Below are 20,188 nucleotides of genomic sequence, written 5' to 3' on the forward strand. Positions count from 1 at the left end.
TAGATTTGATTATCCAAAATTACATTCAATGTTATGAAATTCATATTCATAAATTCTATATTTTCTTGCACTGTTCTCACCTGATTTTGGAATCAAGGTCATACTGATCTCATCAAATGAGTTTTTTTCTTTTTGGGGGGAATAATTTGTCTCACATAGGAATTAATGGTTTTTGGATATTTATTAAAATTCCTATAACATTACCTAGGCCCAGGCTTTCTAGAGGAATTTTTAAACTATCCTATCCGTTTCTGTGAAAAGAAAGTGAAAGTGAAGTCACTCAATCGTGTCCGACTCTTTGCAACCCCATGGACTGTAACCTACCACGCTGCTCTGTCCATGGGATTTTCCAGGCAAGAGTACTGAAGTGGGGTGCCATTTCCTTCTCCAGGGGATCTTCCTGACCCAGGGATTGAACCTAGGTCATCTGTGTCTCTTTTGCTGTCTCATGTATAGGGTCATCATTACTGTCTTTCTAAATTCCATATATATGTGTTTTATACTGTATTGGTGTTTTTCTTTCTGTCTTACTTCACTCTGTATAATAGGCTCCAGTTTCATCCACCTCATTAGAACTGATTCAAATGTATTCTTTTTAATGGCTGAGTAATACTCCATTGTGTATATGTACCACAGCTTTCTTATCCATTTGTCTGCTGATGGACATCTAGGTTGCTTCCATGTTCTGGCTATTGTAAACAGTGCTGTGATGAACACTGGGGTACACGTGTCTCTTTCAGTTCTGGTTTCCTTGGTGTGTATGCCCAGCAGTGGGATTGCTGGGTCATAAGGTAGTTCTATTTCCAGTTCTTTAAGGAATCTCCACACTGTTCTCCATTGTGGCTGTACTAGTTTGCATTCCCACCAACAGTGTAAGAGGTTTCCATTTTCTCCACACCCTCTCCAGTACTTACTGTTTGTAGATTTTTGGATAGAAGCCATTCTGACTGGCATGAGATGGTACCTCATTGTGGTTTTTGCATTTCTCTGATAATGAGTGATGTTGAGCATCTTTTCATGTGTTTGTTAGCCATCTGTATGTCTTCTTTGGAGAAATGTCTGTTTAGTTCTTTGGCCCTTTTATGATTGGGTCTTTTATTTTTCTGGAATTGAGCTGCAGGAGTTGCTTGTATATTTTTGAAATTAATACTTTGTCAGTTGCTTCATTTGCTATTATTTTCTCCCATTCTGAAGGCTGTCTTTTCACCTTGCTTATAGTTTCCTTTGCTGTGCAGAAGCTTTTAAGTTTAATTAGGTCCCATTTGTTTATTTTTGCTTTTATTTCCACTATTCTGGGAGGTGGATCATAGCGGAGCCTGCTGTGATGTATGTCGGAGAGTGTTTTGCCCATGTTCTCCTCTAGTTTTATAATTTCTGGTCTTATGTTTAGATCTTTAATCCATTTTGAGTTTATTTTGTGTATGGTGTTAGAAAGTGATCTAGTTTCATTCTTTTACAAGTGGTTGACCAGTTTTCCCAGCACCACTTGTTAAAGAGATTGTCTTTTCTCCATTGTATATTCTTGCCTCCTTTGTTGAAGATAAAGTGTCCATAGGTGCGTGGATTTATCTCTGGGCTTTCTGTTTTGTTCCATTGATCTATATTTCTGTCTTTGGAGTGAACTCTTGAGTGTCCCCTTGGACTGCAAGGAGATCAAACCAGGCAATCCTAAAGGAAATCAGTCCTGAATATTCATTGGAAGGACTGATGCTGAAGCCGAAACTCCAATTATTCGGCCACCTGATGCAAAGAACTGACTCATTTGAAAAGGCCCTGATGCTGGGAAAGGTCGAAGGGAGGAGGAGAAGGGGATGACCGAGAATGAGATGGTTGGATGGCATCACTGACTCAAAGGACATGAGTTTGATTGAGCAAGCTCTGGGAGCTGATGCTGGACAGGGAGGCCTGAGGTGCTGCAGTCCATGGGGTCAACAAGGAGTCCATCATGAGCAACTGAACTGAACTGAGAAAAATTAACTCAGTATTGGACTGCAAAACTCAGTATTCGAATTCATTTTGTTCTAAATTGATCTATAGACTTAATGCAGTCCCAATCCAAACACCCTCAGACTTTTTGGGTAGATATTAACAAAAGGGTTCTAAAATTTATGTGGAAATGCAAGCCAGGGATTATTACATCTAAAACAGTGTTGAAAAAGAACAAAGTTAAAAGACTCGTACTACCTGATTTCAAGACCCTAGAATGCTATGCAGTATACTAATGCTATACAATATACTAATCAAGACAATGTGATAGTTTCATAAGGATAGATACATAGATCAGTTAAAAAAGAAAACAACAGCACCCAGAGGTAACCATACACCTATGCAATTACTTGATTTTCTATAAAGCATCAAAGCAGTCAGGAGAAAGGAGAGTCATTTCTGCACATTGTGCTTGAACAACTAAATACCCACATGGGGAAAAAAATAAACATGACCCCTACTTCACACACCATGTGCAAGCATCAATTCAAGATGCATCACAGACCTAAATGTAAATGCTGAAACTATGAAGCTTTTAGAAGAAAACGTACAGGAACGTCTTTGTGACTTGTATGTAGGCAGAGGTCTCTCAAAGACAGGACACAGCAACAAAAATCAGAAAAGAAAAAAACCTGTAGATTCAAATTTATCTAACTATAAAACTTCTGCTTATTATTATATACTGTTAAAGTGAAAAGCCGTGGGAATTCCCTGGCGGCCCCGTGGCTAGGACTCTTATGCTTTCACTTCTGAGGGCCCAGTTCAGCTCCTAGTTGGGGAACTAGGATCCCACAAACCACATGGTGTGGCCACAAAATAATTAAAATAAGGTGAAAGGCCACAGTCTATCAGAAAATAGTCACAAAAATACATCTATGAAGAGGATTAGTATCCGTGTAATATAAAGGTTTCTACAGCTGAAAAATGGGATGACAGCCCAATAAAAAATGAGCCAAAGATTTTAACATTTTTCAAAAGAAGATATGACAGTAACCACAGAAAAATGGTCAACATTGTAAGTTGAGAGGAAATGTGAGTTCAAACCACAGTAAATATCACTGTATATCCACTGTAATGATTAAAATTAAAAAGACTGGGAGATTGGAGGGAAGTTCAAAACAGAGAGGATATGTGTATACCTATGGCTGATTCATGTTGAGGTTTGACAGAAAACAACAAAATTCTGTAAAGTAATTATCCTTCAATTTAAAAAATAAATTAAAAAAAAAGACAATACAAGAGTTTGGCGAGGATATGGAGCAATTTGAACTCTCTTACATTATTGATAGAAATAGAAAATGATAGACCATTGGAGATAGCCTTCTGGAAGTTTTTATATCAAGCTGCTAATATACCTGCCCTATAACATAGCAGTTATTGTCCTGTGTACATACCCAAGAAAAGTGAAAGCATGTCCACTAAAAGGCTTATATAAGAATATTAATGGCATCCCTACTTAAAGGTCCCCAAGCTGGAAATAGCCCAGGTGTCCATCAGTAAGAAAATATATAAATGAGGGACTTGGTAGTCCAGTGGCTAAGACTCTGAGTGCCCAAGGCAGGGGGCCCAGGTTCAATCCCTGGTCAGGAAGCTACTTCTCATATGCTGTAACTAAGATCCTACATACCTCAACTAAGACCCAGTGCAGCCAAATAAATAATAATACATTTTTTAAAAATATGTAAATGAGCTGTGATATATTCCTTTGATGGAATACTATTCAGCAATCAAAAGGAACATGAATAAATTTCAAACATGTTAAATGAGAGAAGCCTCACAAAAAGAGTTCATTACTGTATCATTTCATCTATCTAAAGAGTTATAGCTAATCTATGATGGGAAAAAAAATTAATACTGTTTGCCACTGGGGTTGGGGATGACTGGAAAGAGGTGTGAGGGAACTTTCTGGAGTGACGGTACCATTCTGTATCTTTATGTACATTGGGGCTACACAAGTTTATGTATCTTTGAGAATTTATCAGATGGTACACTTAGGATTTGTACATTTTGTTGTAAGTTTTGCCTCAAAAAAAGGAAAACGGAGGTCTGAAAAAATGAAGCACTCTAGTTAAATTCTTTCAGCTTTTCTCTGTGTTTGAAAATTTTCATAAGATGTTGAAAAGTCTCAGGAGATGAAACCAGAGTATCTTTTTTTTTTTTTTTTCAGTAGAATGCGTTAGTTTTTTGGTTTATGAAGCAGAGGCATGTAGTAGAGCTGGAAGTGGTTCAGATCCAAGATCCTGGACTTCCTGGCTGTGGGTGTTGGGATCTTACTTAATGATCTGTGCCTCAGTTTCCTCTGCAATAATCAAAATCACAATTGTAGGGATATGTGAGTTTGGATGGATAGATGAGGTCAGTGCTTGCCACATGTTAAACTTTAAATGTGTTAATTACTAACCAAGCACAATTGAAGTATACATTTAATTTTAAGACGTGTTTTTCTTGATGCTGCTTTACATTTTCAAATGTCACCTTCTTTTAAAATATAATTGAGATGACTTCAATACCAGTTTTGGTAGAGGCATGATGAAGGCGAGTGGGTAAGAGGAAAGTTAGGGAATGGATGGATGATGGATAGAGAAGTGAAAAGGACCAAGTTTTATGCATTTTAACAACAAGATCACCATGTACTTGATAAGCCTTTTTTTTAAGCTTTTTTTAAGTATTTATGTTGCACTTTTCCTTTTTTATTTTACATACTAAAACCACTCAGTTTTTTTAATATATAATAAGTTCACACATAGTATATAAATAAATCACATGTTTTCTATATGTTTTATTGGAAATAGATATATTATATAAAACCTGTATTAATTTCTATAGATTGACCTAGAAGCTGAGATGGTGAGCACTGTGGCTGGCATTGGAATTCAAGGTACAGATAAAGAAGGTGGAGCTAAAGGAGATGAACAGCCCATTAGTTCCCCTTGGGATGTAGTTTTTGGAAGGTCAGGTATGTAAACTTGATATTAAATAAGTAAATTTTGCTCAGTTAAAGTAAGATTTTTAAAATATTATAGGAACGTTCATTTGGATTAATCGTTACTAGTTATTTTATGCTTTTATATCCATGACTTGGGATTTGTTAATTGTATAAAAGCAAAGCTACCAATAACATATAGAAGGTAGGATAACTATATCATTATATATAACATGTGACATTACATGCGTGTTTTATATACGAGATAGATTATGTATTTCTCTAATGTTAAAGAATTTCATCTTAGTTGCAGTTTTCAGTTAAGATAGTTTTGAATATTCTTAAATTGGAAGGATTATAGTTTCAAAATTTCAAAAGGTTATTCATGCAGTGTCCTTTTTATTTACTGCCATGTGAAAAACAAATCAAGAAATGACTGGGGATTTTTTTAGATTATTAAAATTTTAATTTAAAAATTATAGCTTATTTAGAGTAGTTTAAAAAAATAATAATACTTATATATAATGGAATATTACTCAGTCATAGAAAAGAATGAAATCTTGCCATTTGTGACAACATGGATGGACCTAGAAGGTGTTATACTACGTGAAGTATATCAGAGAAAGATAAATACTGTCTAATTTCGCCTATAATCAGAATTTATATTGTTTAAAAATAGGGTGTACTTTACCAGATGCTTTACTATGTTGGATTCATTTAGTAGAGTACTTACATATTTTTCTAGGCTAAAAATTTTTCAGTCCTACTTTATGGCATGGAATTTCTGGTTGTTTATCTCATATTGAGAGTGTACCCAAATTGCTTTCCAAGGAAAATATTGGCTCTGTTGACAAGTACACTCTCAGCTTCCAACTGGAGTGATGTGCTGAGGCTTATATCTTTATTAGGCTCAGTTTTTAGAAAGGAAATGAGTGCTACCTTAGCTCAATAGATTATTAAAAGCATGCATGCATGCCAGGTTGTTTCAGTCATGTCCAACTCTGCACGACCCTGTGGAGTACAGCCTGCCAGGCTCCTCTGTCCATGGGATTCTCCAGGCAAGAGTACTAGTGAGGTTTGCCGTGCCCTCCTCCAGGGGATCTTCCTGACCAAGGGATCAAACCCACATCTCTTGCATCCCCTCCACTGGCAGGCAGTTTCTTTACCTCTAGTGCCACCTGCGAAGCACCATTAAAAGCATGTGGCTCTGCATTTAACTTAACGGTTTAAAGAGATGGGAATACCAAACCACCTTACCTGTCTCCTGAGAAATATGTATGCAGGTCAAGAAGCAAGTTAGAACTGGACATGGAACAACGGACTGGTTCCAAATTGAGAAAGGAGTATGTCAAGGCTGTATATTATCACCCTGCTTATTTAACGTATATGCAGAGGACATCATGCGAAATGCCCAACTGGAATCAAGATTGCCAGGAGAAACATTAATAACCTCAGGTACGCAGATGACACTACCCTTATGGCAGAAAACGAAGAACTAAAGAGCCTACTAATGATGAAAGTGGTGAAAGAGGAGAGTGAAAAAGTTCGCTTAAAACTCAACATTCAAAAAACTAAGATCATGGCATCCAGTCCAATCACTTCATGGCAAATAGATGGGGAAACAATGAAAACAGTGAGAGACTTTATATTTTTGGGCTCCAAAATCACTGCCGATGGTGACTGCAGCCATGAAATTCAAAGACGCTTGCTCCTTGGAAGAGAAGCTATGACCAAGCATATTAAAAAGCAGAGGCATTACTTTGCCAACAAAGGTCCATCTAGTCAAAGCTGTGGTTTTTCCGGTAGTCATGTATGGATGTGAGAGTTGGACTATAAAGAAAACTGAGCACCGAAAAATTGATGCTTTTGAACTGTGGTGTTGGAGAAAACTCTTGAGAGTCCCCTGGACTACAAGGAGATCCAGCCAGTGCATCCTAAAGGAAATCAGTCCTGAATATTCGTTCGAAGGACTGGTGCTGAAGCTGAAGCTCCAATACTTTGGCCACTTGATGTGAAGAACTGACTCATTGGAAAAGACCCTGATGTTGGGAAAGATCAAAGGCAGGAGGAGGAGATGACAGAGGATGAGATGGTTGGATAGCGTCACTGACTCGATAGACATGAGTTTGAGCAAGCTCTGGGGGCTGATGATGGACAGGGAAGTCTGGTGTGCTGCGGTCCATGGGGTCCCAAAGAGTCAGACACAATTGAGCGACTGAACTGAACTGAACTTAAAGTGACTTCTCTTCCAGATAATTGGCAAGAGAAATAATCTTGAATTTAAATAACCTTAAATAAGCTCAGCACCTTTCAAATGCTAAGAGTAAATGATTTTCAAATACTGTAGGAATGTCCTGTAATCACAATGGCTACAAGAGTTTTCATTTTTTTTTAACCACAAGAGTTTTTAACCTTGACTTAATATACCCAAGGCATTTGTGGTTAGACTTTGTGAAGTACTTAAATTTCCCAGAAATTCTACTTAAGGTTTGGGGGGAATTGGTCAGATTCTCATCAGAGTTTCAAAGTGGTATGTTACCCAAAATCATTTTTAGAGCCACTGCTTTAAATCACTCTGAAATATAATCCTGGATTAATGTATTTTGTCAGGGTATGGGGAAATTGGATCATAGACTACTTCCTCTGCTTACAATTGTTTTTACTAAACTATATCTTGGCATCATATCATTCATTTAAAAATATTTTAACATATCAATGTATCTTACATTCATTTTTATTTATATGTTTCATATTTATATTTCATCAAAACACAGTCCTATGGGACTGTTAACTGTTTTTCCTGTAAGGGCTTGCTGCTAATTTTAGTTACTGTCTTAACCTCTCTGAATATCTACTAGAGAATTTCTTTTCTGTGTTATAGATAATTATACTTTTTTCTCAGTATCAAGTTTATTTTTAAGCTCCTGGATAATTTAAATATCTTAACTGATTGTGTTTGCATTGTTATATTGATTTCTAGGAAACTTAGGTTTGTCTTTAGCAAAGTATAATGGAAACATGACATTCATATTTTAATATTAGTATGGCTACATCTTTTTTTTCTTCTCTCTTTACCTATTGCTCACTTTTATTATTTTAAATTTATTTATCTCACTAGGGTTTATTTCTTTGTGAATTACCTAATACTTTGTAAAATAAAAGTGGAAGTGAATAAATCCAGTAGAATCCTTTATTGAAGTGATTGGTTATGATAAGTGATCCATAGAGAAAAAAAATTGTTAAATCTGAGAATCATAAAACTGAAAATGCTTTAAGAACTATAAATATACATTGTGTCCTCTGACAGTCTTAGGCCACTCAAAATGTATTATTTTGGTTTCCTTAAACCATGATGCGAGTTTTTTAAACACCTGCAAAATAAACTGAGGGCTGAAATTTTTAAAAGCTATTCTTTCCAGTTATCTTTCCACATCTAGTTCACTAATAATTTGACTTAGCTACTTGCCTTTATTGAGTCTTTCCAAAGGATTAACTTTGTTTTCAGAGAAATAGCTTCCCTTTTGCATTCATGTTGAATTGATTCATATATATTTAAGTTATATAATTGTAGAACTGGTTTAAGCAGATGTGGGATTAAATGCAATTTGACAGGGATTGTGGTTAAGAAAAATTGTTTTTGTAAACACTTAACTTCTTTAATACTTTAAAAATTATATAGACTGTTTCTGAAATTTTACCATAGTTAGGAATATGAAAGAGGATGGAATTATCAGAAGGAAAACATGAAAAATAGGTTGTATTTATTGTAATATCTTCATATATTAAGCTATTGTGCAGTACAAACAAGAGCCCACAGCTATACTTAGTAGCATGGATGAGTATTAGGAAATCTGTTGAGCAGAAAAATGTTCAGTTTTTGTAGAATGTTCAGTAGCAAGCAAGACTAATTATACAATGAGAGAGCCATTCAAACATGGTAATTTTTAAAAGCTGAAGAATATAATAAAACATTTTTAGACTGGTAGAGAGGAGGAGGATATATTCATAAAGGGTTACAGGAGGTTTTCAAATGATACTGCCTTTTGTTGAGCTGGTGGTATGCACATGGATATTTACTTACTGTTTAAACTTTATAATGAACACTTATCTATTCATATGCATATTTAAAGAAAATCTTAAAAGGAAATAAAATAGGTCAGAGAATGGAAAATAAAAGATAAATACACAGTTGAATATATATTCCCCTAAGAGACTCAGGTAATGAACAACATACTTAAAGAAGATATTAAGGAAAGGGATTTGAAATACCTCTGATTATTTTAAATATATATGTAATATGTAAATGTGTGTGTTTGTATTTTAAATAGTACCTGAATATTTAACCCAATTATGCTGTTACAGTGATAAAAGCATGAAAATAATTAACATTTATGCCAAAGTTTTTTCATCTTTATTTTTGATTATCACTCTAAATATGGTCAGAACTTTGTCATCCACTAAAAATAATTAAAAATAACTCCAATAAAATCATTTTTCAGCAGAAACATTGCCATGTTTCTAATGTGCATATTAAGTCTGTGCTGACTCTTACTCATACAAGACAATAACCCAAGAATTATTTTTTATCATAAAAAAATATTTTTTCAGTAACCCCTGCTAGTCTCTAAGTAATTCAGACTTTACCTGATTTAAAATCACTTAAGGAAAGATAGTATGCCTGAATCCCATTAACCTTCCTTGGCCCTTTAATCAGCATTTCCCTAGATAGAAATTTAGCTGTACTTATTTGACCTTTAATGATTGAAATCCAACTATTTAGTATGCTTGTCTGGTAATTTACAGCTTAGATAATATGCTTCTCTGACTTCCATTAATATGCTCTAAAATAACATTTATCTTCTAATCAGGTAAAACAGAATTGTTTTTTGAGGAATAAATCTTATATAATGTGACTAGAGTGTTTTTATTTTAATAAAATAAAACAGTTGTGTTTTTGTATCTGAATATTATCACATTGACTTGGTGTTTACAAAGCACAAGCTCACTTCTGCAGTTCCTTCATTCTGATCGGAACACTAATAATCTGGATTGGCCTCACTGCTACGTGCTGCTGTGTTAGTCACTCAGTCCTGTCCAACTCTGTGACCCCAGGGGCTGTAGCCTGCCAGGCTCCTCTGTCAGTAGAATTCTACAGGCAAGAATACTGACTGCTGCTGCTGCTAAGTCGCTTCAGTCGTGTCCAACTCTGTGCGACCCCATAGACGGCAGCCCACCAGGCTCCCCCGTCCCTGGGATTCTCCAGGCAAGAACACTGGAGTGGGTTGCCATTTCCTTCTCCAGTGCATGAAAGTGAAAAGTGAAAGTGAAGTCACTCAGTTGTGTCCGACTCTTTGCGACCCCAGGGACCACAGCCTACCAGGCTCCTCTGTCCACAGGATTTTCCAGGCAAGAGTACTGGAGTGGGGTGCCATTGCCTTCTCTAAGAATACTGGAGTGTGTAGCCATTCCCATATCCCGGGGATCTTCCCAACCCAGTCATTGAAGCTGGGTCTTCTGCATTACAGACAGATTCTTTACCATCTGAGCCACTAGGGAGTTGAGCTCACTAAGATATTATTATTCCAGGTTTAGCTGTGTGAATAACAACAAATTATTTAACCCCTTTGAATTTCAGTTTTTTTATAAAATAGAGATGATAATAACAAGACTTGCTAATGTTGTCAAATTAAATGAAATAATCCATGTAAAGGGCTTATTATTAGCTCAGTGCCTTAAAATAGGAAGTGTTCTGAATAGTTATCGTTTTCACCACCACACCCCCATCATTATCCTCATCAGTTGGTGTGTAGAATCATAAACTCCTGAATCCCAATCTGACACAGCCTCTGCTTCTGCACTCTTTTTCATACCCCCAGCTTCTAATGGAAATAAGTACACAGAAACCAAGAACAGACAGAGGCTCACACTAATATTACTTTGAAGCTTTGGCCTCTTACAGTCAACCCTAGTTGAACTAGACTGGCCTGTTTGGAGAAGTTGGACACCTGATTTGATCTTTTACTCGTGCATAAACCAGACAGTTCTTTGGCCAAGTTAGAGAGGCTTTAAACTCATGTCATCTTCTAGTGATTACAGTTTTATTTCTAATCTTTATGCTTTTTGCTGCTTTTTCTTACTTGTATGAAGTAGGACCTTCATATGATGCTAAATAAGTGTTGATAGCAGATCTCCTTGTCTCATTTCTATTCTCAGAGTGATATCTTAGCTCGGGCTGCCATAACAAAATGCCACAGACTGGGTGGCTTAAACAACAGAATTTTATTTTATCACAGTTCTGGAGGCTAGAAGTCCAAGGTCAAGGTGCCAGCATGATTGGTTTCTGGTGAGAGCTCTCTTCTGGCTTATAGAAGGTCACCTTTAAGCTTTGTCTTCACATGGCAGGGGTAAAATAAAATAAGAATATAATAATGAAGAGCTTTTGATCTAGTTTTAAAGTGATTAAGCAGAAACTAGTCCCCAGAGCATATGGATGCCATTGTCACTTTTAATACAGTTTTTGTTTATAAAAGTATTTGACTATGAAAAATTAAATTGAAATAAACTGTCATCCTTTAGATTTCTATGATAGCGATTAACAGAGAAAGGAGCAACATGTTAAATAGAATTTTCTGTTGGGTTGCCTGGCTTCAGATTCCAGTTCCTTCATTTACTAGCTCTGTGATCCTGTCAAGTTACATGACCTCTCTGAGCCTCAGTTTCTTCTGTAAGGGGCCTGTAAAAATGACCTTCTCTAAAGGGCCTGTAAAAATGATCTAAGAACACCACTGTCTTCTGGGGCTTTTGAGAAGATTTGGGTAATATTCTCTATAATGTGCTTGGCATACAGTGCCACAATTTGTTGATCATCACCATTATTTTTGTTGCTGTGAAAGACACTTGAAAATAATACAGGTTAATGAAGAAAAATTTCTTCTGGACACAACTTACTTAAAGAAGTAAAAAGAAAATAATCTTACCAAGATATTTCTTTTAGCATAAGATATGTCTGACCAAATTATTTTAGTGAAAATATCTCAACTACATGTAAAAGTAGACTCAGAATTCAGTTTAAATTAAAATAATTAAATATTTTACCAATAGAATTAATTTTCAAAATGGAGCCTTGTCACATTGTAATAAGTGATAATATCAGTCTTAAAAAACAATTATTTATTAATTTTAGAAAACAGGTATAATATACTGTACTCTTAGCTTTATTACATGTCAACTATATCTTTTTGAGAAAGGTTCACAGCAATTAAACAGTAGGTTTTTAAATAGCAGTAGTGATGTGAGTCTAAGCCTAAAAGCTGATATGTGGTGGAAATATACATTTCTTGAACTATTAAAAGGTACAATTCTTCCATGAGAAATTGTTCAAAGAACTATTCCTGTATTCTTAAAGCATGTAATTTAGGTTCTTAACTGCCAATGTTTCTTTGGAGCGCGTGCGTCAAGCCATTTCTCGTCACATAAAATAAGAAATCAAATGTTTAAAAACATTGTGCCCAGAGATGTAGAGGGACATTTTGCTATTGAGAATACTTTGGATTTCTGTGAATGTATATTTTTATTTTTGAGTCTAAAGAAGTAAACCTTACGCAAGGAAAATGGAAAAATTTCCAAAACGACTTAAAACATTGCAAATGTTTTTACTTCCTTCTATCAGATGATTTATAAACATACTGTTGTCTCCCTTAATTTAAATTTCTGAAACAACTAGGGGTGTTTGTTAATCAGATGCATATATGATAATTACTGTTTCTTTTCATAAAGGTTCAGAGGTCCAAAGAGATAACATTCTGTGGATAGCCATGGCAGGGACTCATCAAATATGGGCACTCTTGTTGGACTGTGGCAGATTACCAAAGAAAAAGTAAGTGGTAACATCTCAGTTTGGGTAAACATGGAGTTCACAGAATTCCTTTTCCAAAAGTCTCTGTCTTTGTAACATCCACTGTACTAGACAGGCTATGCGGGGCTATGCTGCCATAAGGAACAGCTCTGGTTCTTGGTGGCTTCAGACAAGGTTTGTTTGCAGGGGGAGCACTACTCTGCCACCCAAGCTGATGCAGCATCTGAAGCTTTGCCAGTTGTCCTGGCAGAGAGAGAGAGAGGTGGTGAGGTGTTCACTGGCTCTTAAAACTGTTGCTCAGAAGTGACATATCACCTCTACTTACGTTTCATCAGCTCCAGTATGTCTTAGGACCACACCCAACCTTGAGTAGCTTAGGAAGAGCAGTTTCATCAAGCATTCACAAAGAGAACTGGAAACATCTTTTAACACATATTTCTAATATCCCTGATCAATTCAGATATTTGAAGACTGCATGGGAGAATGGGTAATAGCTCTGGTTTTGTTGTCAGGCCTGGAATTGAGCCTGGCTCCACCACTTCTTATCTACATGACCTTAGGAGAGTCACTTTAACTTTCTAAGCCTCAGTTTTCCTTATTTATATCTACCTCATAGGTTTTGTTTTGAGAATTAATATGTGTGAAAAGCTCAGCCTAGTGCCTGGCCTGTGCAGTGAATGTAAGTAGCATTGCTGCCACTGTCAGGGGTATAAAGATGGAAAAGTAGTGTCTCTACACAGTTTCTTGTATTTTTCCTGTAAAGCCTTTCCTCTTCCTCTAACACCCCAGCCTTTCTCTTCCCCTCCCCTCCCATGTTTCCCTTCTTCCCTCCCTCTCACCCTTCACCGCACCATCCTCCCCTCTTCTCTTAACTTCTGTATTTTTGTTTGCACTTATTTGTTTACAAAGCTGTTTTCTCCCACTAGACTGCCTCTTTAAGGAAAGGACCCTTTCTCATTCACTTCTTGTCCCCTGCACCTAGCACAGTATCTGGTACATGACAGGAACTCAGTGAAGGTCTGTGGAAGTAAATGAATGAAATTCATAGACCATAAAGACTATCAAATCACTGTAGAAAGTAAGTGCCAGTCACTTCAGTTACCTTTATCAGTAGAGAGGATATCCAGAATATCAGATATTCTGAACTGGGTGTGTGTTGCTTTATAAGATGTTTAGCAGCATTTAATCATCCATTGAAAAATACTTTTTAAGCAAACAAGGCACTATGCTTTGCAGTAGGGATGAAATGGTATGGTCTCTTACATAAATCAGAGGAACATCCAATATAAATAAAATTTGAGGTATTAAAGGAAGGCTTCCTGGAAGAAGCTACTAACTAAGAGCTGCTTTTTAGCTACTAACTGAACCTGACAGAGGGTAGGAAGGAGTTCAGAAGAGTAGAGGTTTCCCAGGCAAGAAATGACCCTTGTGATGTCAGTAGAAGCCAGATCCTTAGAATCTTTCTAAGAGATTTGAAAGTTATTCTACATGACATTATGGGAAGTTTTAAGCTGGGAAGTGATATCATATGATTTGTGTTTTTGAAAGAACACTGGTAGCATTTGGAGTGTGGCACTACTACAGACAGGTTCAAGGAGGAGGCTACTGCTATTATCCAGGCCAGAGCTGACAGAAGCTGAATAGTGAGGTGACCAACCACATAGATGAGGAAAAGAGCAGCAGCAGAGATGACCAGACTACCTTGTTCTCAATGATGACTGTTTTGGACCTAGACGGTCAAGAGTGGTCTAAATTTCACTAAGTAGAGTTGTCACTCATTCACAATAGAAAAGTGTCCAGTCTGATCACACTGACTTGTATTACAATTTCAAGGATGCATTATTTGTCACTGACCTTCAAGTGGTAATAACTCCTGAACTTTTAGAAGTTACTGTTTCTCCCCACTATTTCTAGCTTTTATTAAGAGAGCTCCTTTGTAAAATTGTTATAACTCCTTTGTTTGGCATATTTGTTATTACATATAAATAGGCCTTGAATAAATGGCTGTATTTATACATTTTCTATCCCTTTGCTTCCACTCCTTGTTCCCTACGTACGTTAGCATTGGGATGATATTAACCAGTAAGTGACTGATGGTTATTTTAGACTTTTTTTGCATGTTTTACAGTATTAGAAAATGATACAGAGTCTCTCATTGTTTTGTATCCCAAGTCAGCTTCTTCCCTCCCCTCGATACAAGACACTAGCATGTCTTCCTTACAGTTCCTCTGACATAAACTTAGAAACCAAGGTATAAAACTTTCTCCATATTACAAATTATTACAAGTCATTACAATAGTCCTCTAAATAGAAATTTCCCTAGTATGCATAGGAAATGGATTTGTGCAATTGATTAAAGCAGCGAAATCATATTATTACTTTAAAATGAGCACCCATCTTTCACAAATGATTCTTTTAATTCTTTTTGCTAGTCTCTTCTTATATCTTTTGTTGTTTAGTCACAAAGTCATGTCCAACTCTTTTGCAACCCCATAGACTGTAGCCACCCAGGATCCTCTGTCCATGGAATTTTCCAGGCAAGAATACTGGAGTGGGTTGCAATTTCCTACTCCAGGGGCTCTTTCCAGCCCAAGGATTGAGTCCACGTCTCCTGGTTGGCAGGTGGATTCTTTACCACTTAGCCATCAGGAAAGCCTGGTCTCTACTTATGTACAAGAAAATAAAACATTTTTAATGAAAATTTAAGCTCAGAACTATCACAAGCTGGAAGAGATTACCTAGATCTTTTTAATCCCCTTTCAGAATCTAATATTGCATGAAACTAAGAAGAGACCAGGATGTAAAGGTGGGATCTAGCTGTACCTGCCTCTGATCATTTGGAGGAAAACTATCCCATCAGTGATGTGATCTTTATTCATGTATTTTTCACTTTGTCGGGGATCTCCTGTTTAATCATTGAGAATAGTTTCACTTTTGTGTATGTTTTAAAAAAAGAAAGATAGAAAGGTCCCTCTACAGTGGGTGAATAAGTTAATGATTAGAAAAACTACAATGAAAGCTTATTTGCACAATTTAACTAGGTCAAGATTAGCAGATTTTTAAAAAAATATATAATGCTATCACCATTGGCTTCATTTACATTCATTTGTTTAGTAATTAAATTGGGTCAGTGTAACAGTGTTGACACTTCACCTGTGAATTTGTCGTCTTCAGTGAGTTAAAAAAAGGAACCTGCCTTCGGTTTGCTGGAAGTGGAAATGAAGAGAATCGGAATAATGCATACCCTCACAAGGCAGGCTTTGCTCAGCCTTCAGGCCTGTCTCTGGCCGCAGAGGACCCCTGGAGCTGCCTGTTCGTGGCAGACAGCGAGAGCAGCACGGTGAGAGCCGTCTCGCTGAAAGACGGAGCAGTGAGACCCCTCGTGGGAGGAGAGAGAGACCCCACGGTAATGAAGAGCGCCTCTACGCCATGTGCCTGCTGAGCGAGCGTGCGATTTGCTGAATTGTGACGTTAGTAAGACATAAAAAAGAAAATGAAGTCGCTCAGTCGTGTCCGACTCTTTGCGACCCCGTGGACGGTAGCCCACCAGGTTCCTCCGTCCATGGGATTCTCCAGGCAAGAATACTGGAGTGGGTTGCCATTTCCTTCTCCAGGGGATCTTCCCGACCCAGAGATTGAACCCAGGTCTCCCACATTGCAGGCAGACACTTTAACCTCTGAGCCACCAGGGAAGCCCTAGTAAGACATAGGAAGGAGAAAATTCGTGGACTTACCATGTTAAAATGGAAGTCAAACCAAAGGAAATGTGACTATAAAGAAGCACAAGTAACAAAACCACCTTTGAGAAGTTAACTGATCTGATTTGATTCTGTATGAATGTCAAGGCTTCCGAGAGAAAGGAAGGATAAAACTGTGATTACTGAGCAAGGGGAAAAATGAAGAGTAGATATTTAGCAGGAGGGTGGAAAGAGCTCCAGGGTAGTAGACCTGAATCAGGTGTGTCATTTTTGTGAATAAGATTCCTTAGACCCACAAATTAAAAATCAGGTTCAGAATTCTGTCATTTTTTTCTAGTTTCAGTCAAATGCCCAACCCTATTTATATGAAATCAGACTTTTCCCCCTTTAACTTAAGTAGCATGTACAGCCATCTGAATATTCACTTTATACCCTAAAAAAGTTCTGTGAAAAAATTTTAATACATGCTGTTTCTTTTCTTTTCAAAAAAAAAAAAAAAGAATTTATTTGCTTTTGGTGATGTTGATGGAGTAGGAATCAATGCAAGGCTTCAGCACCCACTTGGAGTAACTTGGGACAAGAAAAGGAATTTACTGTACGTGGCAGACTCTTACAATCACAAGGTGAGTCTTGACAGAATTATATAATACCCTGCTTTTCACTTGTGGTATTTAAAATGCTGAAAGATCTGTGAGCCTCCTACAACTGCCACTCTAAAATGTAGAGAGGAATAACAGTCTTTGACAACTGTACATAAGCCTTTCTGTTCCTTTTTTGGTCCGTTCTTTGCAGAAATGATGTGATAGTACTCTGAGCTGGGGAAAGGACTAAACAAATTCCCAATGACGATAGCCCAAAATTGGGAATTGCAAGCCACTAAAGCTGTTTAGTAAGATCTTCGGGAAATAAGGAGAAGGCAGGTAACAGGGAAATTAATATGTCAGTTAACAAATGAACATTTTTGAGCCTTTGCATAATTGCCATGCCTGTTAGCAGATAATGCGTTTTCATCAACGTTTCTGTTTTCTTTGTCTATTTTTTTTTTTACTTTGCATTTTTAAAATAAAATCATTGGAACATAAATATTAGTATTTTGTGATGAGAAGCTTATGAATCTAATGTAATTGAAACACAGGAATCACAGCGTCTAACGTAAGTAGCCAATCCTCAGCCGGTAGTAGATATCCCTAAGAAGGAAGTCAGTTCAGCTGTGTCTCATTGTGAGGGAAAAGAATAACATGAAATCATTTTTTTTCAAAGATTTCTTCTAGAAGACAGGCTATAACTAGGGATTTTATAGTGTTTAGTTCTCAGGATGAAATATCTCCCGTTAGACTAATTTGATTTGGCTGTTCAAGAAAATATGAAAGTATCTGTTCTTTCTCTGATCTTTATTAAGAATACTCATAGCAATCAGGAATTCTCTGCCTTCCCTATTAATATGTTACTCTTCCATACCACAAATGTGAAACTGAGCTTCAGATAAATAAATTTTTGTTCTGTCCTTTTTAGATTAAAGTTGTGGATCCAAAAACAAAAAACTGTACGACATTAGCAGGAACTGGTAATGCAAGTAATGTTATCGGTTCCAGTTTTACCGACTCAACTTTTAATGAACCAGGAGGCTTGTGTATTGGAGAGAATGGTCAATTATTATATGTGGCAGACACCAATAACCATCAAATTAAAGTATTGGATTTAGAAACCAAAACAGTGTCCGTGGTAAGTAATCTTTAAGTTAAGGGGCATCATTTTAAGAAAGATTCTGAAATCCCTAGCAACAGCTGAGGCGCTTTTGATTAGGCCAACGCTAGTGGTAAAAGTGAAGCATGTAGACAGAGTAACGAGTGGGTGCCTTTTCCAAGGATATCCTGTCATTTTTAAAGTAAAAATTCCATCTGTGCCAAGAGTGTTTGAGAAAAACACTAGAAGTTGGAGAGAATTTGATGAACTTTCAGAAAAGGAGAAAAAAAGACTCATCTGTTTTTAAATGTATGGGCATACTGATACACACAAACTACGTGGGTTGGATTGTTTAACCGAGTGTGTTTTGTTTTTTTAATTTTTAAACAAGCCTCAGACTAATGTGTAATCTTTGTTTCCTATGGTGAATCCATTACCAAATAATCTTTAAAGAAAGGTCTAGAAGCCACATTTCTCAGGACTAAAAAATAAGATGAGAGGAAACTTAAATACGTTCTAATTTTAAAGAAATGGACATGGTCTCTAATAAAATTTCAAGTTATCCCTTTCTATGTCACATTTGTCCAGAAAATGCAGGAGTTCTTTGTCTAAAATTCTAGGAATTTCCAAGATGTTTTAAAATAAAAACACAGATTGCCATCGTAACATAAGTTCGTTTCTCCTGACATAGATCTCTGATTTGAGATGAATGATGTCTTATAGGTGGCAGTGAAAAGTATAAGAGGGTGTGTATTACATCCACTGTATTTAAATTGATAAAGTTTTATTTTAATTTCCTGCTTTCTATAAACATGTTGAACAATTAATTTCATTCCATTTCATTCATAAATGTTGATGGTCTTTTGGCCAGGGTGAAGTTTTTTTTGAACCTACAGAATAATCATGAGGAAGTCTAAGTAAACGCATTCTGATTCAGAAGAAAATGGCAATCAAGTTTCCTTGACATTGAACCTCACTTTTGTACTGAAGTCTGAAAATAAGCTCTCTCAGTCTACAGTGCTGTAAAGTACCTGTGCTTTAGAAAACAGATTTTCTTGTTTTTAGTTCCCAGTCTTCAGATCTGAAAATGCTGTGGTGGATGGTCCATGTCTAGCAGAAAAACCAAAGACCTTACCCAAGCTACCCAAGTCTGCTCCAGGCATTAGACTCTCCCCTGTGGCTGCCTCTCCCGGACAGACTCTTCAGTTCAAGCTGAGATTAGACCTCCCTTCGGGAACAAAGCTAACTGAGGGAGCTTCCAGTTGCTGGTTTCTGTCAGCTGAAGGTATGACAATAACCTTTGCAAATGCAAATATTTCATGAATTCTTGTTGTTTGATCTAGAAATGTTTCTCATTTGTTATGTGATACTTTAACTGTATAGTTAGGCTGGATTTGAAGGGGGTCTTATAACACAAAAAGATCCAGATCTAACCCCACTTTAGCAGTTTTCTTTAGTCTTTGAGATGCTTTCTCTCTATTAAATAACTGTGTAACTCACCCAAAGTTAATCATAATTGCTGCCATTTACTCCTAGGCAGGTTCATCACCTGAAGCAGACTGTTGTGGTCTTAGAATGATAGGTCTTTGGATATTAGAACTGAAAGGCATCTGAAGACACCCTCTGTTCTAAGCCTCTTATAAATGAGGAGGCTAGTGGCTGAAAGAGATGAAATTATTTGCTTAAGGGCATATATTTAATTAGGTCAAAAGATGAGATTTGAACCCAGCTCTGCTTGTTCTTAATTTAGTGTCTTTTTCTTTGTGCTGCATGTCCGTGCTTAGTCGCTCAATCATGTTCGACTCTTTGCAGCCCCCTGGACTATAGCCGGCGAGGCTCCTTTGTCCATGGAATTTTCCAAGCAAGACTTTTGGAATGCGGTACCATTTTCTCCTCCAGGGAATCTTCCCAACCCAGGGATTAAACCTGCATCTCTTGCGTCTCCTGCATTGACAGGCAGATTTTTTACTGCTAGTGCCACTTGGGAAGCCCTTCCACTGTGCCACTCCATCTCAAGCTAGCTCTAGGCTTACTAGTGCTTGA

At 36.9% G+C, this 20,188-nt stretch overlaps 1 protein-coding gene across 1 annotated transcript in view; it reads left to right on the plus strand.

Moving 5' to 3' along the window:
* NHLRC2 (NHL repeat containing 2) overlaps nucleotides 1-20,188 on the plus strand; it is a 52,159-nt gene that overhangs the window by 26,826 nt on the left and 5,145 nt on the right. The window contains exons 5-10 of the mRNA XM_068961700.1: nucleotides 4,813-4,942; nucleotides 12,686-12,785; nucleotides 15,939-16,170; nucleotides 16,963-17,085; nucleotides 17,975-18,184; nucleotides 19,211-19,430. Of these exons, the coding sequence (XP_068817801.1) occupies nucleotides 4,813-4,942; nucleotides 12,686-12,785; nucleotides 15,939-16,170; nucleotides 16,963-17,085; nucleotides 17,975-18,184; nucleotides 19,211-19,430 (1,015 nt within the window). The remainder of the gene's footprint in view (nucleotides 1-4,812; nucleotides 4,943-12,685; nucleotides 12,786-15,938; nucleotides 16,171-16,962; nucleotides 17,086-17,974; nucleotides 18,185-19,210; nucleotides 19,431-20,188) is intronic.

Source organism: Capricornis sumatraensis, chromosome 23 (assembly GCF_032405125.1).
Source record: "Capricornis sumatraensis isolate serow.1 chromosome 23, serow.2, whole genome shotgun sequence".
In the NCBI taxonomy this organism is placed as follows: domain Eukaryota; kingdom Metazoa; phylum Chordata; class Mammalia; order Artiodactyla; family Bovidae; genus Capricornis; species Capricornis sumatraensis.